Source organism: Phascolarctos cinereus, unplaced genomic scaffold (assembly GCF_003287225.1).
Source record: "Phascolarctos cinereus isolate Bilbo 61053 unplaced genomic scaffold, phaCin_HiC Scaffold_2;HRSCAF=192, whole genome shotgun sequence".
In the NCBI taxonomy this organism is placed as follows: domain Eukaryota; kingdom Metazoa; phylum Chordata; class Mammalia; order Diprotodontia; family Phascolarctidae; genus Phascolarctos; species Phascolarctos cinereus.
This window is the reverse complement of record NW_027555625.1, coordinates 253,005,542-253,032,741: the sequence shown is the minus strand read 5'-3', so window position 1 is coordinate 253,032,741 and position 27,200 is coordinate 253,005,542. Positions and strand designations below refer to the sequence as shown.

At 37.9% G+C, this 27,200-nt stretch overlaps 1 protein-coding gene across 3 annotated transcripts; it reads right to left on the bottom strand.

The window, feature by feature from the left end:
- On the bottom strand, positions 1-25,249 carry PCMTD2 (protein-L-isoaspartate (D-aspartate) O-methyltransferase domain containing 2). Of its 3 annotated transcripts, none has more exons than XM_020981683.2 (7): positions 24,918-25,249; positions 23,922-24,112; positions 19,794-20,125; positions 12,233-12,335; positions 10,687-10,858; positions 6,722-6,845; positions 1-3,233 (listed from the first exon to the last, which is right to left on the bottom strand). In XM_020981683.2, the coding sequence occupies exons 3-7, from the start codon at positions 20,098-20,100 to the stop codon at positions 2,851-2,853; spliced, it is 1,089 nt and encodes a 362-aa protein (XP_020837342.1). In that variant the 5' UTR covers positions 20,101-20,125; positions 23,922-24,112; positions 24,918-25,249; the 3' UTR covers positions 1-2,850. The 3 variants fall into 3 exon arrangements, with proteins under 3 accessions (XP_020837342.1, XP_020837344.1, XP_020837343.1); XM_020981685.2 differs by having other exon boundaries at positions 25,136-25,245; XM_020981684.2 differs by lacking the exon at positions 24,918-25,249 and having other exon boundaries at positions 23,922-24,903.
- Positions 25,250-27,200: the final 1,951 nt, after the last annotated feature.

Below are 27,200 nucleotides of genomic sequence, written 5' to 3'. Positions count from 1 at the left end.
TAAAACATATTAACTGCATTTATTGATATATGGTCTATACACTCATGTATATGACTTCTATAAAATTCATGTTTCATATTACTTGCAAGTTCCAGATCAGTAAAATTGCCTTTTCTTCTTTCTATATACAGATTTTGATTTTCAACTTATATACTTAAGATTTACTCATCTGAAGTTTGCTTTGCACAAGTCTGTGACCTTACTACTTGTCAAGACTACATCACATAATATTTAAAACATAAAAGTAACAGAAGTCAGAAAACCAGGTTACAGCATACAGTATTCCATAAAAGGGCTTACAGACTATACAAAAAACGTTATACTATCCTTAATCTGTGTAGAAACTGAAAACAACCTATTATACTAACCTATAGTGCAAGTGCTTAAGCAGAGGAGAACCTTATTTACAATTCCCCTTTATTTTTGCAGGCTAAACACCACACCATGTCACAGTTATACATTACACTTAAAATTCTTCAATCAGTTTTTCTGTTTTGACAACAGCACAAGTGGACAACATGAAAACAAACTGCTTGAATATTTTGATTTTTAAAATATAAAGGGGAAATCATTTTTATGCATTTTAAAGAGCATTAAAAACCCTAAAGTAATCAAAAGGCAAATGTGGTGAAAGTCTGAAATTCTTATATAATTATAGAAAAAAACTGAAGATAGCCAATGTAAAGATGTACTAATTATATAACAAATTTCATAGATCTCAGATGAATATTTACTCCAAATTGTTTCTGTCCATATAAATTACATATAAATGGCAAATTATATATCATCTAATTGGGGTGTATGTGTGGGGTGTGTGTGTGTGTGTATACATACACATACCCACATATATATATATATATATATATATATATATATATATATATATATATATATATATATATATATATATATGTATACATACCCACACATACATACATGCACCAATTAGATTTCTCCACACTAGGACCTGTAAGCAATGAACTGGTAATTTGAAAACTGAAAATCATGGGAGATGAAAATCATGGATAACCTTGACATTGAACCAAAAGGCAAATGAATGTAACAACATATAAAGTTTCCTTAACAGTCTAACTTTATGAGCTCAGGACCAGACATACCAACTTTTCTTTTTTATTTGGCTGTACAGATTTTAATTTGTGGTAAAAAAATTGTCAGTACACAAATTAAAGATCCATTTAATAACTTTAGAAAATTACCTAATCAACAGAGATCAGTTAGATAGCACAAAGACACTTGAATTTACCTTGCGATTTCAAAGAGCTACATAATATTTAATCACAAGACAGTCGATGTGAATTGTGTGTTTAAATCTTAGACACTTTGAGAGTTCGGGTTTACCGTGTACATTTTAGGCTAGTCATGCCTTCTGGAGCATGTAAAAATAACAGGGAAGTAAACAAAAATGAACAAAACACTTTGGATCAAGCAATCTTAATTCCAGTGTATCTCAAAAGTAGTCTTAGATAATTGAAAGGTTTTTCAGTCAGGTTATCTTGAAGATTAGACCATTTTCTTCACTAGTTCAGAAAGACCGAGAACTCTTTCCCCTTTTTACTTTTACACTCTTCATAATCTGGGGAAAGTTTAATTTACAATTCATTGCAAGTTAAATTCATCAAACACAACTAAAATTTTAAAGATCCATTTTTTAAGAAAAATTATTTTTAAAAAATCTATTTTTGTTGGAACTATAAAAGCTAAATCTCATTACTCTTATCTAGCTACAGAAAAATACTAAACTGAGGTCAAGAAAGCAGGGACTGTCTATAGGGAACATTGCCACTAATTACGTTCTGAGATTTTTCATCTTCTATACATTCTGAGAAACTGAGTAGTCAATTGCTTCAGAATGATATTAATTTCCATCCTCAGGTCAACCACATCTGGGTCTGTATTGCATATTCTTAAGAACATCAATCATGTTAACTTAGACATAAAGAATCTGTGACATCTCTCAAAATACCCTTTCAGGAGTTTCTAACACTATACTTGACAAAGATTTCAGAGCTTAGCTTGTAAATTGTTCACACAAAAATCCATAAAGGATTTCACCTACATATGATCCTCACTATGCAGAAACAAAGTTGGGTACTTTGATGTATTTCTGATTTGCTTTTTCCAATTAACATCACTATCTCTTTAGAAAATTTACAATCTGCAAACTCACAAAAACTTATATCTATTTACTTATTTATAATCTGGTTAAACAGGCTTGTAACAATATTTTCCATTCTAGTAAACTATATGAAGAGTCAGACTCGGTGCCAATGATTAAGGGCAGATATCACTTAAATTCAGAATTCAAACCTGGACATTCAGAGTATCGCCCCCAGAAGTGATTTTGTGTACTTGTAAAATTTGTGCTTTAGGTGGGGGTTTTGGAAGAAGCAAAATAATTTGAATCAGCAGTTTTCATTTTAATTACACAATATATACTATTTTAAGCAACTTTGCTGCAGAGTAGTCTTTAGGGTGCTGCCTAGAAACATTTTAAACTGGAGTTTAGTTTTTAAAGTATGGCTGAAATACAAAACAGCCTTGTTGAGGTGATTTTCTTTCCCCTCAATGGATGGAATATTTGCTTCTAGGCAGTTTGTGTCCACCAGGTCACTTTTAAAGGAAATCCTGCTACAAGATTAAAAAGAAAATTAGCACACCACCAAGAAACTAGGAGAAAAAAATGAGGATGTTTAAGTATACAGCAGTCACATTCTCCAGCCAATCTATGCCAGGGGTGACCATGTTAACAGGTAAGCAAGTCATATACATGTTGTAAGGCCCTCACCACTTCCCCTCTTATGTATCTTTTCCTTAATATAAATAGAAGACTTATTTTTCTCTGTAATAAAGCAGGTAATATTTCAGAGGGTCAGGCAGGGGCAGACTCAAGACCTTTTCTCTCAGAAAGTTTACAGGAGGATCTGGCTTCATTTCAGGCACATTCTTTTCCTCCTCTTCCCTCCTTTCTTCTTCCACATCCTCACAATTGTTGTTGTCATCAGATGGGTTGGAAATACGACTGGCAAAGACTTCTTTGTCCAAGAAGACAATAGTTTCCATTCGACGGCGTCGAACTCGCCTTCGCTTAAACCTGGGTGGGTTTTTCAGTCCATTTCCACTTTTGCCCATTGTTTCTTGATGAATTATCTTTTTAATAGTTCCTCGGATTGCAATTCGAGCTAAATCTTGGAGGCTACGAACAGCCAACGGAGCTAAGATAAAGAAGAATTTTATCAAATATTGACAGGAATTCAGCAGAACAAGATTTAATGAGATGATGGCTCAAATATGCAAATTAACTTAAATACACGGCTATTTTAAAAGTATTTGTGAAATTTGAGTTTTGGCAAAGCTTACTTTGGTATTTTCCGAAAATTATATTAAGCAGTCCTAATGTTTTGTATTCACATAGTACCTTGCTAAAACTAGGCCTCCACTTTTCGAGAGACAAAGGGAGATACCTGAGTCATGAAAAGTGAGGAGAATTGGGAATAAAAATTAAGATTCACTCTCCTAGACACAACATTTGATTTCCTTCCTATATTTGATTACTTTCTCAGGAGGTTCCTAGTTACTCAATCCAGGAGAATAATCAAGTATAGCCTTTCAGCTGATTTAACAGAGGTAGTATTCTCAATGTTTTTTGAAAGCTACAACTGCTATACATTTCACAAAACAGAGAGAGGCAAATTGAAAACTACAAAAAATAATATGAAGTCCAAGGGTCCAGCAGGCTATACAGATACTGGTCCCCTAAAAAGTCCTCAGTTTCAAGCTCATAATTTTCTTTAGCTTGTGTAGGGAAGAAGCATGAAAGACAAAGACATGATCAGGAAACAGAGTGGGCCAGTTATATGAATGAGGAAGGAATTAACAGAAAGATAATCCTGGTGACATAATGGTATCTACAAAATAATTAGAAGGTCCAGAAGCAGGCCTCTATGGAAGGTTTATGGCAGGACATGGACAGAAATTATAGAGGAGGACATGCTGTGGGTAAGTATTGAGCTGTGCCAATGGAGAGAGTACTTACTCTCATGAAATCATGGCTACTTCAAAGTACTGAAGGGAAGGCCACAAGCATTTCATTAAGATCTTTTTAATTCAAAAGAAGTAGATTAATGGTGGAAGTTAAGCATAACTAAATACATTAACTAGAAACATTCAGAATTCTTGACAGTATAAAAATACTCTGTGTGTGTGTGTGTGTGTGTGTGTATGTATATGTGTGTATGAGAAATAGTGTGTATATATGAGAAATAGTAAAAGGGCTACATTCAAGTTACCACAAGACAAGCCTAGAAAGAATGGCTAGGGTGATGTCCATTAAAGTCTCTACTTTGTATCATATAAGTAAAGAAAAAAGAAGTAGCTCCCAAAGAAGCCAGTCTTGGGATCAGTAAGAGCTAATTTCAAATCCTTTCTCTGACACACACCAGCTGTGTGTCCCTAAACACATAACTTTAACTTCTTGATACATTAGTAAATTCTTTAAGATTGTAAGTTACAAAAAACAAAAAAATTACTCCTTTGTGTCTGTGGAGAGAACTTCCATAATAGGAGTCCTCCACAGCAATAAAATCATGGGTCTGAACCAAAAAGAGAGAAAGGAATGGCAAATAAGAGCCATTATAAGTCCATGAAGAAAAAGTCACTCCAGACTAACTTCATTTTCTTTTTCTAAAAGGACTAATAGCCTTAACAGGTCAGGAGAATATAGATATAGTAGTGTAACTGGATTTTAGCAAGTCATTTGACAAATTCTTTCATGGCAACCTTGTGAATAAGAAAGGGCAGGCAAGGAGGATTTAAAATTAGTTGAATGAGCAGACTCAAATAATAGTCATTAATGGGTTGAAGTCAACCTGTAGAGAAGTCTCTACTGCACAGCCCTGACCTCTTATCCATTACCCTACGGTGGCCAATAGTTTATCAACAATTTGGATACAGGCATAGATGGCATAGTAATAAAATGTATAGATCACACAAAATTAGGAGGTGAAACTACCATTTAAGGTCCTGATTCCTAAAGATGGGCCAAAGCTAGTAGGAGAATATTGAATAGGAATAATCCTAGTTTTATACTTGCATTAAAAAAATGTCAGCATGCACAGAGTGGGGGAAGCCTGGCTAGACAAGAAACAAGAAAAAATTTTGTGAGGCTGAGTGGACTATTAGCTCAAGGACACTCACATGACATTAGTTAGGCTCAATTAAGAGAGTGTCTAGAAGAAGGGAGCTGATGGTCTCACTTTCTCCTCTTTCGAGGACACCTACATTACTGTATTGAGTTCTACACACCACATTTTAGGAAGGATATTAACAAGCTGGAGATTATCTGAAGGGAAGCTACTGCAGTAGCCCTGCTTTCAGCCCAGCCTCCATAGCTGTCATTCTGGGAAGCAATTCCTAAGTGTATAGCCCCAGCCTTCTCAATGGAAATGATCAACAGAAATGATATCAGGAAGTGGGCATGGTTAGTCTGGAAAAAGTCTGTAGGAATATGAAAGCTGTCTTCAACTAGCTGAAGGCTGGTCATGTGAAAGAATAGGATTAACCTTATTCCACTTGACTTCAGAGGGCAGAACTAGGAGCAGTGGGTGGGAGTTATAAGCTGATGTAAGGGAAAATATTCTTCCTAACAATTACAAATGTCCAAAAGTGAAATTGGCTGCCTCTGGAAAGAAAACGTCCTCCTTCACTTGGTATGCCTGTTTAGGTACAGATGACCTCTTGAAGTCCCTTTGCAACTGTGACTTTCCATAATTCGGGGTCAGTGAAATATATGGTCAGTCATTTTCTGTAGAAAACTTCTCCCCCCCCCCCCCAATGTCAGTTTGAAGATTACTGAAATTCCACTCCCATGCTGAGTTGTAAGACTGGCTGGCAAAAAAACCAAATGGGACACTGTGTTGTACCTCCTTTGAAACATAAATAAGCACAAATATATATCATTTGGTAACAAAGATAGAGCAGTTAGTCAATGAGAGGCAAGAATGTTATGAAAAACCTGTACTTCTCCTTAGGAATAAAAGAGGATGAAAGACAATTAAGTCAAATAATCATTTTTACATAACAAAATGCCCAGTTAAAGAAGTATATTTAGTGAACATTCAGTCTAATAGAGTCAGTTCTAACCTATTACTAGGGGTAGTAGGATGAGGAAAAGAGGCAAAGGCTGTATTTAGTGTGGGCATAGACAGGTTGTTCTGTATGAACAGCCACAGTGGATTAGGGTTGGGAGGATGGAGGATAAGAACTAGGATGACCACCCCATACATGGACTAGCAGAGTTTCTCTGTACCTGACTTTTCTGTCCTGGAACTAACCACATTGCATACTTCCCCAAGCAATCTTAGGAATGTACAACTCCTGTGATTCTGTGGTTAAGCTTTTGGCTTTCTCACATTTTCTTCCCCTCTCTGTACTTTCCAATTTCACAGCTCACAATGTACTCTCAAGAGGTTTATAATAAAAGCGAAACTGGTTGTCTAGTTTGGAGAAGAAAGTGGAATCTGATGATGTAGGCACATTCATATGAAACTGCGCCTAAAATCCAACTACAATTAATTGTAGAATTTTAAAATTTTTTACTTGAAGATAAAATGTGACATATGGTCAAAATTTTCAAATCATTTTTGTTCTAGTCTCTGATCAAACAGAAGAGAAGATTAAACAAAATATAAATCTTTGTACTTACGCAATTGCACAAGTCTTGACTTTCCTGAATCTGAATGGCTGGGCTGGATCAGAGGAGCAAAAGAAACAGCCAAAATCTTTTTGGTCTCCCAAGCAGAAGGACCCGTTCGAGTTATTTTAGTCAACTGTCCCAAATACAAAATGAGAAAAGTTTTAAATATTTGTGCATTATGTAAGGAGTTTAAAGCAGTTCTTCTTAAAATCTAAAAGATAAAAAAATCGACATATCCTTTGGCCTGTGAGAACGCAAGCACCTGCTTCGAGTCTCAGTGCTTTGTGCAATGCTTGGCATGCAATGGTGCTTAACAAATGCTTGTCAATTGACTGACAGACAAGAGAAAGTCTAAGCTAAATAATAATAAATAACAACTGAAAAATACAAAGTATAAGTAGAATTAAAGGATCATAGGTTTGGAGGCAGAAGGGATGATAGAGGTCATCAAATCCAACTCCCTGATTTGACAAAAGAGGCAGTAGGCAAGGAAGGTTAAGGGTCGTCCTAAACAAGGTAAGTATCTGAGGCAACATTTGAACACAGTCCTTCCTAACTCCAAATTGGTTACAACACACTGCCTCTCAAATAATGATAGTTCAGATTTATAGAGTGCCTTGAGGTTTACAAAAAGCTTTTCTCATAACCACTGCAAGTATTAATACTGTAATTTACAGAGGTGGAAAGCAAAGTTCAGAGAGGCAACTAACTTGTCTATAGACACATAACTATGACTCATCAAAACCAGGATTCAAACTCAGATTTCTCTTGACCAACACTAATAGGTGCTGTAACTTGATCAGTCCCATGTTCTGCTAATGTCTGCTGAAAATCACTCAACTAAAAGCTCAGTACATTAGCTACACCATGGAATTCAGCATAACCCTGCAATTACTTAAGAAACAATGCTCTGCTTATAACAGTCCTGTGATAGGGATCATCCAGTGTGCAATGTTTCCGAATGTTCCCAGATTGCTAAACTAGGTCAGAGTACTATTTTCACTTGCTAAGGCTTTCGAAGCAGTGTTTATGTGCAAGTCTTAGCTAATCAAATCTAAGCTGGTAAATAAATCCCCTAAGTGAACAAAGGTGAGGAAGACAAAGCTTTTCTCTCTCACACTTTCCTCTCATACTCTGCTTTCCTTTTGTTTAAAGGCTAATTTCACTTTCTAGGAAACCATTACATTGACAGTCAAGTGGATAAAAACATAGACAAATGAGTAGCTAAATTAACTTTTCTGGTAATATCTCACACTGCTAATACATACTGTACCGCAACAGAGTCCAAGTGTTTTCCAAAAAAACCAACTTCATTTTGTTGTTTTCATTGGTGCCTTTTCTATTTACATTTCAGTCATGGCCAGAAATGCCCCTCCCCTCAGTGAGCCTTTCCTTGTGACAAAGAAAAATAGCTAAACAAAACCAACTGATGTGGAAACTGCACATATAATATTTTACATCCATGGTCTCTCTACTGATCCAAAGAAAGGAAGGAAGTACATTTCCTTATTGCTATCTTCCAGGATCAAGATGGATCATTATAATTATACAGTATTCAGCTTCAAAATAGCAACATTTTCATGGCCCTCTTGAAAATGCTGCAGTTAACAACATGCACAATGCCCTTAGGAATTTTTAAAGGGGAAATGGATCATTAATTCATATTTTAAAAGTCTGGAATCATGAAACTGCTCCCAAGAAACGTCATTGTAAAATTATAGCAAAAACTATACTAAGGCAGTCTAGTAATTTAAAATAAAATAAATTTGTTCCTTCCAAAGTCTACAAATTATAAACTAAACACAATATAAAGGCATATGTATTATCAATTACAATCATTTTATGCTGTTTTGCTAAATTATTTTGGGGGATGTAAGTGTGAGTTAGATGGAGTTTGTATGCCATGTCAAAACAAAATGTATTAATTTAAAAAACAACAGCCACCTAAAAAATGTTACAGAAAATGTTAAATTTAAAACTAGGTTTCTTTATTCGTCTGTGAAAAAGATAAACTCATCTCAACATTTACTCTCATTATTTCAGAAACCAGCCATTTCTAAAAAAAGACAGTCATTGTTTTTAGTAAGATCACAGTTTGCTATTTCTCTACCAAGTAAAATAAAATGACCTCCTAATTGGCAAAGCCAATGGACATTTCTCTTCCTTTATATCACTGACTCTCCCCCCCTTTATGGATTTTCTGCTCTTTGGGCTTCAGACACTGAATTTATGAATACAATGGGGAGAGCACTGGATTTGGAGACACAAACTGGGTTGAAATCCCAGCTCTGTTCCTGCCTATAGGGCCTTCAGCAAGAGACTTAGCCCTTCTGGGTCTCAGCTTTCTCATCAATAAAAAGATGCCCTCCTTCCAGCTCTAAATCTGTCTTCCTAATCTTATAATTCTCCTGCTGCTCTATTCCTTTGGCTTCCTCATTCTCTCCCTAATACCTTAATACAGGTATTCCTCAAGGGTCCATCCTCAGCCCTCATCTCATTTTGCTCTTTGCTTCTGCCCTTGGCAATCTCATTCACTCTCACAGTTTCAAATACTACCTCTCAGCAGGTGATTCCTCAATTTATTTGTCTCCCTTTAACCTCTCCCCTGGGGTCCAGACCCATATCTCTAATTTCTTGTAGTTCATTTTCTTAATTTTTTTCTTAACTAAAACACTAAAAGAGCATGTTCAAATATGTATCAGAACCTATAAAGAGGCCTGTATATGAAACTGCGAATCTTCATTTCATGCCACTTGCTTTTTAAAAAAGTATATGATAAATTCCACACATTACTTAATTAACAAATGTTTGTTGAATGTCATGGAAAAGATCTATCCCTAAAGAAGTAAGAAGAACATCTAAGAACACTGCATGCCTCTTAAAATCAGGTTTAACTAAAGGAAAAAAACAGCTTCCTGATAAAACTTGAACAATAATGCACTAATCTTATTGTTACTATGCTATATGAAAAATTATTCACCAAATTAAAATACAGAAAGTGAATACTAATAATACAGGAAGAGTCACTCTGTGAATGTACCCATATTATTCCTATTGTAGCAGTGATTTTCCTACAGCTTTCATAATGTGACCACTTTTTTTTTTTAAAGTGTCAAGATGTTTCTAACTATGTGTTAATTATTTCTTGGCAGCTCATGATCCCACACCACATAGGTAAACAGAAAGTATATTCCTGGGGTCCCTTTGCAGAGTTTTGCTTGAGGGCCTTGAATATAAATTTATGCCACTGCTTCTAACTTTATACCTTGAATATACCTTCCCCCTTTTCTTTACTGTCTCTTTAATTTACTAGCCCTTTTTGCCTGTGAATAACCTGTTATAGCGTCTTTGGATGGGAGGAGAAAATAGCATATAAAGTTAAGGATTGATAAAGACATTTCATCTCTAGCAATGGAAGTTACCCCAAGATCTGCTAGTGCAGTAAATGACCACCTGACAAAAATGAGGAAATTAGTAGTCTATGCCTATGCTAACCACTCTGGTCCCAACTTAATATTTATGTTTAACTGATTCTGCAATATGCCCAAAGCGTTCACCATAGGATCAAAGATTCAGAACTGAAAGGGACCTCAAAGGTCATGTAGGACTTAGTTACCTCCTCTCTAAAATGAGGATAGACAGAGCAGATGACCTGCAAGGTCCTTTCCCATTAGCTCTAAATTTATGATATATTTTCACAGATCATTGATTGAGTTTAGGGCACAGTTGCTCTGCAACACATCCAATAAAGGTCATTCCAGCCAGAAGCAGTATAAAGTAGTAAGGGGCATAAAGGAGGGTGAGGAATGGAAGTAAAGAACATTCAAGTTCTCTATCTGTGAATCTGTAATGTGATTCTTTATTTTGGTACAGCAAAGGTTATTGGTGTTTTCACGGTAATAATAGTCTTTGAAGTACTTTTAGAAGGAAGAAAGAAAGGGAGTAAAGCATTATATTCATGAAAGTAAACTAACCTTTTCTTCCAGTGGCATGACAAGAATTCCCCCAACTTTAAGCAAACTCTTCATGTAATCTTCATGTTCTTTCTGAACTCCAGCACCACAATAAACACGATCATATTGAGTACAATCTGGAGAAATCTCCAGACAGTTGCCCGTAACAAAGGAAGGTTCACAGAATTCAAACCTGAGGGTAAAGGAACATTTCATATACTTGGTTTATATTGCCAAAAGTCTATACGATAGTAGTATCATTCTATCACTTCAAGTGTCTTTAGCTTTAAACATATTCATATAGCACTTCAATAGTTTAAACAATCTTCACACCATCAGAGACACAGCATGGTATAGTGAAAAGAACATTGGACTGGGAGGTAGAAGCCCAGGGATAGAGTTCCAGCTCTGCTCTACTATCTATGAGTCAAGTGACCTTGGCTAAATCATTCTCCACCTGAGTTTCAGTTACCTCATTTATAAAATGGGGAGAGTGACTTTATACTATCTACCTTTATAAGTCTGAGAATGCTAAATTTATAGCATCATTTAAAGTAACCCTACTTTATATAGGTAGGTTAACATATAATTATCCCTATTTTACAAATGGAGAAACTGATGACTAGGGAATAAAGTGCCTTGCTTGAGTAAGTGGCAGAAGCAGGAGCAGAATCCTAGTCTTTTGACTCTTACTCTACTACAAACATCCTCAAAGACGTTCAAATATTTGGACATAGCCGGGATGTAACGATAATGTTAAACAGACTGTACTCTAAGGATAAAATCACAGAGTTATACAACATGAACTGAAAAGGCTAAATACCTACAATCAAGAAGTAAAATCATTAAGCTGCTTATCAAAACATCAACTTATTAAAAATATACTTAAGTTTTAAAATATACTGAGAATTCTAATAGTTTAAAGTAGTACACATAATCAAAAATAGAAACATGACCTTGTTTTTTAAATACTCAATTACTGTGGGCATTTTTCTTATTTCAAAATTAGATAAAATTAGTTTAAAAAAATCTTAAATCTCTTATAAGCAATCCTTAAGTGTGGAACATTAATGTTATCTCAATATTATTAATGATATGAAATATAAGGGCTAGTTATATCCTAAAATATATACATACATACATGTATATACATATATATGTGTGTGTGTGTGTGTGTGTGTGTGTGTATATATATATATATATATATATATATATTATGTGTGTGCTAGGAACATATACAAATTGGGAATAATTTCTTTTCCGTTTATCAATATTAGGGACAAATTTGTCAATTCATCTGTGTCAATTCATCTACGTCAATTCCAATTGAATTGGAATCACTTCAAAGTACTGGATTTTAAAATGTGTGGGAATGAAACCCTGACTGACCTCTGGAACTCCAATCCTCCCAACCTCAACCTAGAAACAAGGTTGCTAGATTCTTGTTTAGGATCCATTAAGCAGGTGTGTAAAGTGAAATGAACAATCTCTTCTTTTTTTTTTTAACATCAATCTGTTAAGTTATAATTTACAAACTTGGATCCAGTAAAAAAAATAAAAGCCTTACTTGTCAAAACTATCACTTGTTCTGATGAAAAAATCCAGTTTCTGCTTGGCATACTCTATCACGTCTGAATGAAGTTCTACCCCATGGTTTACACCAAAAGGACCTAAAATATTCAGTAATAAGAAAGTTATTTATAACTGTGGCATGGAGTTCTTTTTTTCTTTATTCATTCTTTATTCATTCACTTCAATTACAAAACATCCATCTAGTTATCATACTCAATTCAATTCAACAAGCATTTAAGTGCCTACTAGAAGGTAGGCACAGTGCAAAGTGCTGAGGACAGAAAGATATGATAACAGATTCTGCCTTTGAGGAGCTTACAATCTATGGGGGGTAGAGGGAAAGCAATAGTTGTACAGACAAAATGTGTACAATGCAAATACAAAGAAATGTGAGAAGATGGAGATAATAACTGAAGGAAATTAGAAAAAAGATTTCATATGGGAAGTGGCACTTGAGCTGAGCCTTGAATGGATTCCAAGAGGCACTGTTAAAAATTATCATTTAAAAATACCATAGTTCTACATGATATTCCAAGATATGCTTTCAATTTGTTTTTATCTGCGTTGAAAGAATTAAGCATCGAACACTTGAACTAAAGCTATAAGAAAAGTTTTGCCTAAGACATTTCGATTCTTGTCAAAAAGCTTTTAGCACTTTGATATCACCTTTATTTGGAACTCTACAATCTTCAAGATCCTGTGTGCTGAAATTCCTTTCTGATATCACCTCCTCTTCTACTTCCTTACTCTTATTAAACCTTTTGTCTTCATCATCATGCCACTGGTCTCCTGATCCCTTCCTGTTCTCCCAGCTCAACCATATTTACTCTACTATCTCCTGATTGTTTGGAGTTGACCCAGGGTTCTTGAGGGAGTATAGCACAGTAGACAGAGCTGGCCTCTGAGTTGGCAAGAACTGGGTTCAAATCTTACATCTGACACACAATACTTATGTGAAACTGAACAAGTCACTGAAGTGTCCCAGATTAACTCCCTAGAAGATTAAAATTGCAGAGAAGATGCCGACCTATATTGGCAGAGGAAGTACAGAAAGTTGGACTCACCAACAGCTCCTAAGCTGATGAAGTCCATACATGTGTACACAATTAACACAATTTCCACCATCATCTTACTATATTATCTCCTCATGGTAAGGGTTGAATCTGGGTTCTAGGAGGCTGGAACCTGTAGAGGCCAAGTTCTAGTGTTCCTATCGTGTTGAGTTTGCCAAGGCATATTCTGAATAGTTGGAAAGGCTTTGGATAGTTTGGAAAAGTTTCAAGTACAAGCACAGAGACAGCAATGAATAGCACGTCTATAATCCAAAGACCAGTCTAGCTAAATTCAGTCTAATCACCAAAAGGTTGGCCAACTAGTGATGAATATTTTTGGCCATAGCAATGTATGAGAGTATTTATTTACTAACATGAAGAAGTGTTGGAATCTGTGTTAAGTGTAAGGAGTAACTTTCTGAAGTATCTTAAGAAGCATTTATGGCATGAACTTTCATAATGTCAAGTAGTATAAAGCTGAATTCAGATTTAAGTGACTCATTTTTAGGTGTATATCTCCCTTAGCCTATCGGTTGTCCTCAACATTTTAAAAAAATAGTCTTTTTATTTTTCCCCCCAATAACACATCAAGACAATTTTTAGTATTCGTTTTTACAAGATTTTGAGTTCAAAATTTTTGTCCCTCCCTCTCTCCCTTCCCCTCTTCCAAAAATGGTAGGCAATTTGATATAGGTTATACATGTGCTATCATGTAAAACATAGTTCCATATTAGTCACAGATGTGAATGAAACAGATTAAAGGGGAAAAAAAACACGAAAAAGAATAAAGTGAAAAAATAAGCTTTGATATGCATTTAGAGTCCATCAGTTCTTTATCTGGATGTGGATACCATTGTGAGTCCTTTGTACTTGTCTTTGATCGCTGTGTTGCTGAGAAGAGCTAAGTTATTCGTAGTTGATGATCATCACATAATGTTGCTGAAATTGTGTACAATGTTTTCCTGGTTCTGTTCATTTCATTTTGCATTAGTTCATACAAATCTTTCCAGGTTTTTCTGAAATTTGCCTGTTCATCATTTAGTGTCATTTAGCATAATACTAGTCCATTACATTCAGCCATTTCCCAATTGATGGGCATCCCCTCAATTGCCAATTTTTGCCACCATGAAAAGGACTACTATAAATATTTTTGCACATGTAGGTCCTTTTCCCTTTTTAGAGATCTCTTTGGGATACAGACCTAGTCGTGGTATTGCTAGATCAAAGGGCATATGCATATTTCGGATGCCCTTTGGGCATAGTTCCAAATTGCTCTCTGCAATGGCGGATCAGTTCATAACTTCACCAACAGTGCATTAGTATCCCAATTTTCCCATACCTTCTCCAACATTTATCGTTTCCCTTTTTGTCATATTAGCCAATCTGACAGATGTAAGTGGTTTTAGTTTGTATTTCTCTAATCAAAAGTGATTTAGAGCACTTCTTCATATGCCTGCAGACAGCTTTAATTTCTTGTCTGAAAACTGAAATGTTCATATCCTTTGACCATTTGTCAATTGGGGAATAGCTTGTATTTTTGTAAACTTGACTTGTTTCTCTATATATGTAAGAAATGAGGCCTTTATCTGAGACACTTACTGTAAAGATTGTTTCCTAGCTTTCTGCTTTCTTTCCAATCTTGATTGCATTGGTTTTGTGTAAAAGCTTTTTAAATTAATATAATCAAAAATATCTATTTTATATTTCATAACGTTCTCTATCTCTTGTTTGGTCATGAACCTATAGCTCACTTAACTTTTCCTTTAAGAATTTGGATGCTATACCACTTGGTGCATATATGTTTAATGCTGATATCACTTCATTTCTATAGTACCTTTTAGCAAAATGTAGTTTCCTTCCTTATCTCTTTTAATTAGGTCTATTTTTGCTTTTGTCTGGGATCAGGATTACTACCTCTGCTTTTTTTACTTCTGCTGAAGCAAAACAGATTCTGCTCCAGCCGATTACCTTTACTTTGTGTGTATTTCTCTGCTTCAAGTGTGTTTCTTGTTAACAACATATTGTAGGATTCTGGTTTTTTACCCACTCTGCTATCCATTTCTGTTTTATGAGAGTTCATCCTATTCACATTCACAGTTATGATTAATAATTGTGTATTTCCTTCCATCCTATTTTCCCCCCATTTGTCCTCTCTCTCCTTTCACCTTTTCCCTCTTTACCAGTATTTTGCTTCTATCTCCCACTTTCCCTGATCTGCCCTCCCTTATGTCAGTCCACTCTTCCCTTTAATTTCCTCCCCTCCTACTTTTCTGTGGGGTAAGATAGATTTCTATATTCAACTGACTGTGTATATTATTCATACTGATGAGAGTAATGTTCAAGCAATGCCCACTGCCCACCCCTTCATCTTTCCCTCCACTGTAAGAGGTTTTTCATGTCTCTTCATGTGAAATAACTTACCTCATTTTACCTCTCTCTTCTTTCTGCATTCAGTGTACTCCTCTTTCTCATCCCTTAATTATTTTATGTCATTCCCTCAAATTCACCTTATACCCGTACCCTCTATGTGTATTCCTTCTAGCTGTACTATTAGTGATACAATTTTTAAGAATTACAAGTGTCAGGGGGCAGCTAGGTGGCACAGTGGATAGAGCACCAGCCCTGAAGTCAGGAGGACCTGAGTTCAAATCTGGCCTCAAACCAAACACTTGACACTTACTAGCTGTGTGACTCTGGCAAGTCACTTAACCCCAACTGCCTTAGAAAAAAAAAAAGAATTACAAGTGTTGTCTTCCCACGTAGGAATGTAAACAGTTCAGCTCCACTGAATCCCTTATGTTTTCTTTTCCCTTTTTCGGCTTCTCCCGGGTCTTGATATTGGAGATAAATTTTTTTTTGTTCAATTCTTGTCTTCTCATTATGAAAGCTTGAAATCCTTTTATTTCATTGAATAAGCATTTTTTCCCCTTTAAGTATTATGCCTAATTTTGCTGGCTAAGTGATTTTTGGTTGTAGTCCTAGATCCTCTGCCTTCTGGAATATCATATTCCATGACCTCTGATCCTTTTAATGTTGAAGCTGCTAAGTCCTGTGTAATCCTGATTGTGGCTCCCCACTATATGAATTGTTTCTTTCTGGCCACTTGCAGTATTTTTTCCTTGACCTGACAGTTCTGTAATTTGGCTATAATGTTCCTTGGAGTTTCTATCTGGGGATCTCTTTTCTGAGGTGATTGGTGGATTCTTTCAATGCCTATTCTGCCCTCTGGTTCCAGGATATCAGGGCAGTTTTCCTTTATAATTCCTGGAAAGATGCTGTCCAGGTCCTTCTTTTGATTATGGCTTTCAGTTGGTCCAATGATTCTCACATTGTCTCTCCTGGATCTATTTCCCAGGTCAGTTGTTTTTCCCATGAGAATTTTACATTTTCTTCTATTTTTTCATTCTTTTTAATTTGTCTGATTGATTCTTGATGTCTCATAAAGTCATTAGTTTCTATTTGCCCAATTCTAATTTTTAAGAAGTTGTGTTCCTCAGCTAGCTTTTGTATTTCCTTTCCTATTTAGCCAACTGTACTTTTTGAGGAGTTGTTTTCTTCTGTGGATTTCTGTATCTCCTTTTCCATTTGGCCAATTCTACTTTTTAAGCAGTTTTCTTTTTCCAAGTTGTTGATTCTTTTTTCATAATTCTCTTGCATCATTCTCATTTCTTTTCCCCTTTTTTCTCTTGTGTCTCTTGTATGATTTTTAAACTCCTTTTTGGGCTTTTCCATGAATTTTTTCTTGGCTTGAGACCACTTCTCATTTTCCTTTGGGGTTCTATCCATAGGTATTTTGACATTGTTGTGCTCTTCCAAGTTTGTGTCTTGTTCTTCCTTGTCACCATAATCATTTCTATAGTCAGATTCTTTTTTTGTTGATCATTTTTGGCCTTTTTCAAAAATTTGAGCTCTGCTCCGAGGGTGGAAGGGACTGTCTCAGGCTTCTTGTACCAGGGGCTTTGCTTGCCTAGGCTATGCTGCCCCATGTACTGTTTCTCAGAGCTGAATTCTACCCGTCCTTCTGGCTATGCTGAGGCACATGGGAGGTCCTGGTATAGCCATCTGCCTACTCAACCACACTGGGGCTCAGATCTCCCACTGGTTTGGTAAGATGGGGCTTGCAATTGGCTTGCTGGGACACTTCCTATCCTGGAACGTGTTCCCCTTTTACCCAAGCGACACAGACTTTCTTGCAGATCTTCCAAGTTTCTTGGGCTAAAAGATTGTTTTACTCCATCTTTCTGCTAGTTCTGTTGTTCCAGGATTTGTTTCGGGGGGGGGTGTGCTAATTTGTAGTTGTTTAGAGGTGAATAAGGGAAAGTTACAGCGATTTACTGCTTCCTCTGCCATCTTGGCTCCTGGATGCGTCCTCAACAGTTTTATGTGAGCCTAATGGTAGTATCTGCTTTTCATCCAATTTTGCAATTGCATTAATAAAAAGGAGAATTTCACAAGTCAATAGTTACAAGATGACAGATATTATGGGATGCTGAATTCTCATAATGATAATAGCACTCATGAAGAAATAAGGACATAAGGCATTTAATCACTAAAAATATATTTACTTTAAAAAATATATTAAAAAATTATATTATGCCTACCCATATTATAAATATTTAATGCACACAGGAAAGCCAAAATAATTTTTGGATAAACATATCCTCAAAATATCACCTGTATATTAAAAAACCCAAATCCCCATTGCAAAAAAATGCTACTGAAACAATAAATTCTAAAGTCATTACAACAGAACAGCGTAGCCCTCCTTACTATCCCCACCCCCCAAATAGAATGTAAACTCTCTGAAGGCAGAAACAATCTATCTTTTGTGCATATTTGTATTCCTAGGACCTAGCATAATTTCTGGCATAAAGTAAGCATTAATATCTGGTGGTTGAGATAGGTATAGAGCAATCCTGAAGGAGAATTTAGAACTTAAAACATTTTTATTTTTAGTCTTATTTTTGACCCATTAGAGTGGGGTTGTAAATTTTTTAACCTATGACCCTCCATTTTTCTTTGGAGGTAGGAGATCTTGGCAGCTGCTAGACAAATTAGGAGGTTCTCTGGTCACTGGCTCTCCTCCCAAGAAAGTGGGCCATATCTAGTACTACTAGATTTCAGATCTTTGAAGGCAAGGGTCTTGTCTTATTCATCCTTGTAGTTAGTTAGTTTGTTTTAGCGGCTAGCATGTAGTAGTCACTTAAATGTTAGTTGAATGAATCTTCAATAAAATACAAAACAAACATTTAGTAAGCACCTACTATATCTAGGGCATTGTGCTAGCTGTTGAGGGAAATGTAAAGTTTAGAACAGGTAAAGTCACTACCTTTAAGAAGTTCATAATCTAGTAAGACACTAGCAGATGCAGTTATAATACTCAACATAAATTCAATGGAAAGTAATAAAACAGTGCTCTGTGAGGTTATGGGCAGAAGGTGTTCAGTAATGAGGGGATTAGGGCAGGTTTCATGGAAAAGGTAGTATTTAAGTTGGGTTTTCAAAGAAGGGTAGGAATTCAATAGGCATAGGAGAAGGGAGAGTATTGTTGGCCTAGGGAAAAACTTAAATAAAAGCACACTGGCAGGAGAGCACAGTAAACATTCAGGGATAGAGAGCTGTCCATTCTGGAACAAAAAACAGAGAAAAGAGAAATATGAGATAAAGTTGGAAAGGAAGGATGGCACCAAGCTACAGTGGGCTTTGAATGACAGACAGGGATATCTGGATTTTTAAAAGTAGGCAGCATGGAGCCACTAAAGACTTTTGAGCAGAGGTCTGACAAAATACGGGTATAAGAAATATGATTCTAGCAGAAGCACAAAGGATGGACTGGAGGCAGGAAAACCTATAAGGGCGGTTTGCCAATAGCCCAAATGGTTCATAAAATATCTATACTCAGGAGAGCGCCTGGCACAAAGTAGGATTAAGTACATGATGAGTAACTGATTTGATGAGATAGTTTTGAGAGATACTGTAGAAATTGACTTGAAAGAACATGGTAACACAAAGGATAAATCAATGACTGAGTCCGGTCATGGGAAACTGAGCGAATGAACGGTAAACGGAAGAAAAGGGTCAAATGGAGAACTGTGTACATGTGGAAAAAATAATGAGCTTGGCTTAGGATGTGTTGAGTTTGAGATGCTACTGGGTCGTCCACGTGAAGACGCCCTGCAGGGAGCTGAAAATATGGGGCCTGGAGCTCAGGAAAGAGAGGCTAGGACTAGACATAAAGATTTGAGAGTCACCTATGTGAAAGAGGCAATTAAAGCTCTGAAAGTGAATTAACTTGGCAAGGGAAAGGATGTATAGAAATATTAGAGTAAATTGTAAAATTTGGCCATCAACCATGGAAAATCAGGAACCCCTCCCCACCCCAGGAGTTTATGGCCAATAACATGCCCATATTCCTTTTATTTTAAAAGGCTACTTATTGTACCATAAAATAAATGGTATAGGCACAGAATAAAGAAACTAGTCAGATTTCCATATCTTTCTTACCTAAAATGAGTCCAACCATAGAACTGAGATAACCAGTGCCACTACCCAGATTCAAGAATGAAAGTCCAGGTTGTAGATCCAGGGCTTCCATCACTTCCGAATATATGCATGGGGCAGACAGGTGAATATTGCCATGTTTCCAGGCTAAGTCTTTATAGGCATTGTCTTTAAATTCTTCAAGATAGTAGTCTGCACGGTCAATAGCTCGGAAGGCTTGCTCTACCAGCTCTGTCCGGATATACTGTGCTTCTTTCAAATTATCTATTAGCTCATCATTGTCTTCCCCAGCACTGACAGCACCTCCCATTTTCAAGGATAATGCTTAGGAAAAGCTACAATTACAAAGACAGTAAAGGAAAAAGAGATAAGACAAAGAAGACATGAAAAAGTAGAAGTTCTCAACTGGCATTCAATTAGAATTCTCAATTAAGTTATGACAAAGTAAGACCTTTCAGGAAACTTGGAAAAATTCTAGCAAGCAATCTATTCAATGTATTTACCAGATATGGAAAAAGGTTAACATAGATGATTCTTCATCTGGATTTCAAAGACTTACTCTCTCAGTAAAGGATATAACATGATATTATACCATATCAAATTCTGAAACATACTTTCTAGGACATGCAAAACCCATTTCAGAACCAACTCTGACTATTCATGGCTGCTACCATAATTATTTGTAACTATTAACAAGGTGTAATATTCTGTGTTCCCCTTTTAGCCTTTTTTTTTTTTTGCTTTTAGGCATTTGGGGTTAAGTGACTTCCCCAGGGTCACACAGCTAGTAAGTGTCATGCCCCTTTTTAGCTTTTTTTAAGAGTAAAACAATACCTACCTTACATTCTTCTCAATTGTTTTTAAGGGCAAAACTACAGTGAACCTTCCCTCATGAGCCCAACAACTAGCTATATACATAGTACAAATGGAAACTTTTCCTAAACTTATATTCCTCCTATAAAAATGAAGAATTGCCCTTTCAAAATCATTTTTATCCCATAAAGTAATAGTTTAAAGTGATACGAGACAATAGAAATTTTTTGCAAAAGATCTGCTTTCCATTGTTTGGTTAAAAAAACAACCTACCACGGTTTCACAAAACCAAGCACATCCACAGAATTTGTTCTTATACTGTAACAACTTTGTTCAATTTTTTTTGTTTTCTATTTACAATAATTCCCTCTATTTCTGAAAGTAAAATGTGAATAAAGATACTATAAATGCTTTCAGAAAAAAGTTTCCCAAACCAAATAAGCAAAATCTGCAGTTCTGACAGTAGAGGATACAATTCCACCCCCCCCCCGAATAAAAATAAAAGCTGACTACATATAATTATTCTGCATCACCTAAAACACATTAAAGATGTTTGAAAAGCATGACAAGTATGTTGCTAAACATGAATTTCCACCCATTTTTACAACCAGATTTTAATTATACTGACTATTATTCATAATCAAGACTTTTAACTGACTAGTACTTCTCCAAAAAATCCATTTACTAGAAGCTGCTTTTTCCTTTTCTTTTATGGCGATGCCTATGGCCAATTAGTTCACTTGACTGAGCCAGTTAGCTTCATATGCAGAAAATTTAGTTCTGAAAACAAACTGTGCACACTTAACCCTTCTATTTTCAATTTCAATGAGCGACATTTTTGTATCATACAGAACCAACATGAGATGACTCTTCTGCCTGATGCTGCTTTTTCCTAGTTAGGGCTTTAACATCCTTTCATACTAGTAAAATTAACATGAACTGTCTATTACTTAATATTACTTATAATTAATGCCATTAGTTATTTATAACTCCTAAAATCCTAAAATCAAGGTCCATGATGATCTTTCCAAACTAAATTAAAAGGTTTCTCCTCAACTCCTGCTTCCAACAAGTTATTCCAAGTTCAATTTTCAAGGCATTGTTTTTATACCATTATTTTCTATGACATAGTAGTACAAGTGGACAGATTACAATGGAAAACCAATCCATTTAATGTTGCTCAACATTATAAGGCCACACAATATGATCACATTGTTACATATGTGTTTTTTCATTTGACTGTTTTCTTCTAGAGCCCCAGGGAAATCTATTTTTCCTAACTTCTTTATCAAACTATAATTACAACTTATAAATGCTGCTTTTTATAATTTCTCTAATTTTTGAAGAACTTCTGTAACCAACATTTATAATGGAATAGTAAGCTTCATGTTGTTTCCATATTCAGAAATCATAGAACGTCAGAGTTGAAAGGGATCTCAGAGGTCATCTGGTCCAGTTCTCACTTGCACAGGAATTCCCTCCACACTATCCCCGGCAAGTAGTTATCCAGCTTCTACTTGAGGACTTTCTATTAACAGTGACTTCACCACCTTTTGAGGTAACCCATTCAATTTTTGGACAGCTCTAATTATGAGGAAATTTTTCCTAACATGGAGTTACAATTTGTCTCTGTAACTTCTATTCTTTTCTTTGCTCCAAGTTCTGCTCTCTAGGTCAAGCAGTCAGTCAACAAGCATTTAAGTGCCTACCTACTATGTGTTAGGCTATGTGCAGAACAAGATATCTTTTATAGGCTAGCCCTTCAAAAACTTATGGTCCCCTTAAAACTTTTCCACACTACTTCCTTCAATCAATATTTGTATGATTTGGTTTCTAATGCCCCCATCATCACCCTCTTCTGGACAAAGTCCTTTGTCAATGTCATTCCTAAAATGTGACCCCACCCCCTGCCCCAATTGAACATAATATTCTAGATGTGATATGGCCAGGGCAAGATAAAGCAGTACTATTACTTCCTTAGAGATGGACACAATATTTCTATTAATGTTATGGAACCTAAGATCACATTGGCTTTTTAATTGCCATATCACACCTTTAACTTGTATTAAGTTTGCAGTTCACTCAATTCCTCCCAGATTCTTATAGTGTTGGACCATTATTTCCCACAAGGGAAGAGAACAGAAGAATTGGATATTAGTTGACAAAAACTGTTTTTGTTATACTCTAGCAGTTAACAAAAGAGAATTAAACAAGGGATAATTTCTATATATTTCTAATAGCCAATCCTAAACTAGGAAAAGTTAGTACAACATCCTCTTATAAAACCAAAAATGAGGCTTATTCACTACAACAATTCAATTCCTCTTCCTCTCAAATTTCATTCTCACAGATTATCTTAATATCAATGTTCCACATCAATTCTTCATAGCTCAGGTGTTTCTTTGGGGCTCAGCAGGATTTATTATTTTGAATTGTATGGCTAAATAGCAGTAATTTAGAATAAACCTAAGCATCAAAGCAACCAATTTTTAAACAAGGCAAGAGATTTTGTCAGCTACTTAAAAGAACAAGTTTAACTAAAAATGATCAGTTTACTACAGTGTCTTCCTTTCATATTCAACTGGGCCTTTAAAAATTTTAGTATGATAAGGGTAGGATGTATTTTTGGAGAGGAGTAAAGGGAGAAGAGTATGTAAGTGGAAGGTCTCCAAGGATTATTTTTTAAAGGCAACGTGTAGCCCTTCTGGACATAAGGCTGTATTACAAATCTGCTAAGACCTAAATGTGGTTTAAGATGGTCTTTTTAACCCTGCTGGTATCACTTTTCAATTAATTAATTTAATCAAAGTCTTTAGATAGTTATAATCTGTGACCCACTCAACATTTTACTAGAGCTACCCTTACCAAAGTTGATTGTTAAATTTCCATATCTTTCCTGTAGTTTCAAACTTTTATCAGTTACTCTTTACAGGACGAATCCTAATCATTATAAAACCTTCTGAAAATGCCTTTTCTTAAGGGTGGCTGCCTTTCATTGCCTTGCAGCTGAAAAAAGCAAAACCTTTATGTATTAAAGAGATAGGGCACTCTACTGAATGGGGGAAAAAAACACCAAACAACAATCCATATCGAGGAAAAACATTTTTAAGAGAAAGAACTTAAAAGCAGCCTCAATTATTTCAAATCTAGAAGTAATTTAACTGTCCCAACTAGGACGTCGGAGAGAGCCAAGAACTACCCTGTACACTTTATTCAATTATTTCAAATCTAGAAGTGATTTAACTGCCTCAACTAGGCCGTCACAGAAAGCAAAGAACTACTGTACACTTTGTTCCCAATGCTTAAAGAAAACAGTACCTCTAGAGGCACGCCCTTGTGCACAGGATGGTGCACAAAGCAGGTAGTGAGTGCACTCGAGCTGGCCGGGACGCCACGTAAAGAAGCCAGGAGAATGCGTGGCGGCAGCAGCAGCAGCAGCTGGGCAGATGAGGAGCTCCTACGGAACACTCAACATCTGGGCAGGAACTTCAACCAGAACCAGGAAGGACCTGTGGGGGTGGCACCACCGAGCCCGCTAAGCCGCTGCCTCCGGGCTGTTTATCCCAGTAACCAAAACCTGTTCTCAGCTGCTCCCAGAGGAGCAGAAGCGCCTGGCCACCCAGCACAGGAGCTGCCAGAAGGCAACGCCAGGTGGGAGGGGAAAGCGCACAGCACTTGGAACAGGAAGTGCAGGGTTCGAATCTCGACTCTGCCCCCTGTTTGACCTTGGGTAAAAAGGGAAAGCGTCAAGTTTCTCCAAGAGGGCTTTGAAATGCAAAGAACCCGGGAAAGGTGAAATCCCACCTCCACAATATACCCCAGGTTGCGACCTTGGGAAGTCAGTCACCTCTCCGGTTGGGTTTGTTTCTTGGAAGGGACCCGTTATTCCCAGCGTGTAGGTTCGGAACTCCCACCAATAAAAACGGCCCCAAGAGCCGAAACTTTTTCAGAGAGGCCCAGAGAGGTAAAGTGACTTGCCCCGGGCGGCACAGCCAAATCTGTCAGAGGCGGGACTCGACCCCAGCTCTCCATCCACTACCCCACGCTGCTGAGGGATAAGGGGTCTCTGAGGTCCCAGCGAGCTGGCCGGGCTGGCGAGATCCCTGCCCGGGGTGGGGGACGTCCCCGAGGTGCCGCCGGCGGAGCCCGCCCTCGGGACCCGGGGGAGAAGACCCCACGTCGCGGGAAGGGGGGGGGTGGCTAGGCACCAGAGCTCTCCAAGCCCGCCTCGGGGGCGGCCGCCTCCTCCCCGCCAGCCCCGGGGTCCCACCCCTGGGCGTCCGCAGCCCTCGGCTGCCTGGCCGGCGGCTCTACCTCGGGCCTCGGGCGGAGACAGGGCCTGCGCTGGGCTGCGGCCTGGAGGTCCTCGGGTCTCGGCGCTTGCTGCCCCGCCGGGGCCCGGCCCCGGCCCAGGCGCCCGAAGGCTCACCGCCCAGGCTCCTACAGTCCGGCCCCGATCCGCCCGACCCTGCCCTCAGCGAGGCCGCCCCCTGCCCCTGATCCGGCCTCCGGCGCTTCTGTCAGCCCCTCACTCAGCGCCTGGATCGCCGCGTCTGCTCCGCCTCCCACCGACAGCTGTAAACATCCGCCCGGCTGACCCCGGGGGTCGCCAGTGCGCCTGCGCCGCGCAACCGCTCCGGCTCGCGTGGGGGAGGCAGCTCAAGGACTCGGAGCGGGGGCGGTGCGGGGAGGAGGGAAGGGGCAGTTAAAGGGGAGGGCCGCGGAGCCTTAAAGGAGAAGCTGTGGGCCTTGCCTTAGAAGAGAGCATGCGTGGGGTCTTGGGCGAGGTGGGGGTGGGAGCGAGCGGAGGAAAGGGGCGGTGTTCTAGAGATGTAGCCTTTCTCTATTGGAAGCGGGATTGTGACACGTCCCTTCCCCACCCCGCCCAGGCCCTCCTGTCACGGAAGGAGAGAGTCGGGAGGGGCTTCGAAGGTGATCCGGCCCACACCCGAGGCAGAAGTTCTATCCCTCCCCAGCTCCCATTTTTAGGAAGTGTTTCCTTAAATCCTGCTGAAACCCGCCTTTCTGCAGCTTCCTTCTTTTGCTCCAGGTTATGCCTCTGGCCGAACAGAATTAGTCTATTCCCTCTTCCCTAAATCAGCCCTTCAAATATTTGACAGCTGCTCTCCGGTCCTCCCCAGCCTTATCTTCTTCGGGCCAAGCATTCCCAGAGTCATGTTTTCCAGTTCTCTGGGCGCTCCAGCTCCTCAGTGCCCTTGACCCCTTCTTGAAATGTGGCACCAGGGTGTGTAGTGGGAAGAGATCTGGATTGACCACCTGCCTCAAAGGGTTGTGAGGGCTGAGCGAGTGCTTGGTAAACCCTAAGGCTCGAGAGAAATGTGAGCTGTCATTGTCATCTGGAATTAGTCCCAGTTAGCCGTCAACTAGCACTTATAAAGCACCTACTATGTGCCAGCTCTAGGGATACAAAAAACAAAGGCATTCCATCTAATGGGGGAAGACAACACAGAACTCTTTATAAACAAGATATGTATTTATGTGTGTGTATATATATATATATATGTATATATATATATATATATACACACACACACACACACACCTCTGGACCTATCATATACAAGTATATACACATATATGGGTGTATATATACATAACTTGTTTGTACATATTGCAATATATGTATCTATATATGTATATATACATGTGTATATATGTGTATATATATAATATCCCATCTCCAGTTGTATTGCTCTATATACTTGGCCACTGGACCCAGATGACTCTGGAGGAGAAAGTGAGGCTGGTTACTTTGCACAGCCCTCCCTCACTTAAATCCAATTCACTTGCATGTCATGGCATCACTTCTTGATGCCATGGTCCTTTCCAAGAACAAAGGACAAACAACATAACTGTATGTATCTCTGCATACACACACACACACACACACACACACACACACATATTTGCTGAATAAGTTGAGGGTAATCTCAGAGGGAAGGCATCAAGATTAAGGAGTATTGTGAAAGCCTTCCTGGAGAAGGCGGGACTTAATTACTCATGTGTAGAGTTAGAGGAGTCCCTTCCATTTTTTGGACATCACTACAGAAACGCCATTTATTATTAATGATGGTAATAAAACGTGAAGGTTAGAATAGATGATCTCAAAAAACCCTTCCAGCTCTAAGGCTCTTGTTTGCTGTTGTTGTTAACTAGAGTAGAGTATAGCAGAGTCCCTCAATGAAGCTTAAGATAATTTTTTGGCTTTTTTGGCTGCCATGTTGACTCCTCATGAGTTTGCAGCCCACTAAAACTCCTCTACTCTTTTTAACACGAACTATGCCCAGTTATATTTCCTCATCCTTTACTTCTACAGTTTTTTCCTTAACCTAATTGTTGGACTTTTAAATTTATTCTTTTGAACATAATTTTATCAAATTTGGCCTATTACTTTTGATAAGTCCATTCATTCCACAAGTAAGTATTCATTAACCAGAATCTTGGAATCTAGACATCTCCCAACATAACATCTAGCTATGCTCAGTGCTAGAATGTGTTGCCTTCTTACATATCCTCTTTTGGAAACCTCTGTATTCTACCTTTGCCTTTGGGATGGCAATATTCTACAGTCTGACC

Excerpts from the sequence above, each read along its gene's own strand:
- PCMTD2 (XM_020981683.2), bottom strand. The coding sequence starts at position 20,100 with ATGGGAGGTGCTGTCAGTGCTGGGGAAGACAATGATGAGCTAATAGAT. Across the intron at positions 10,859-12,232 it reads ACAAGTGATAGTTTTGACAA|GTTTGAATTCTGTGAACCTT; the intron begins GTAAGGCTTTTA and ends CTTTACCCTCAG. Across the intron at positions 6,846-10,686 it reads TCATGCCACTGGAAGAAAAG|TTGACTAAAATAACTCGAAC; the intron begins GTTAGTTTACTT and ends TATTTGGGACAG.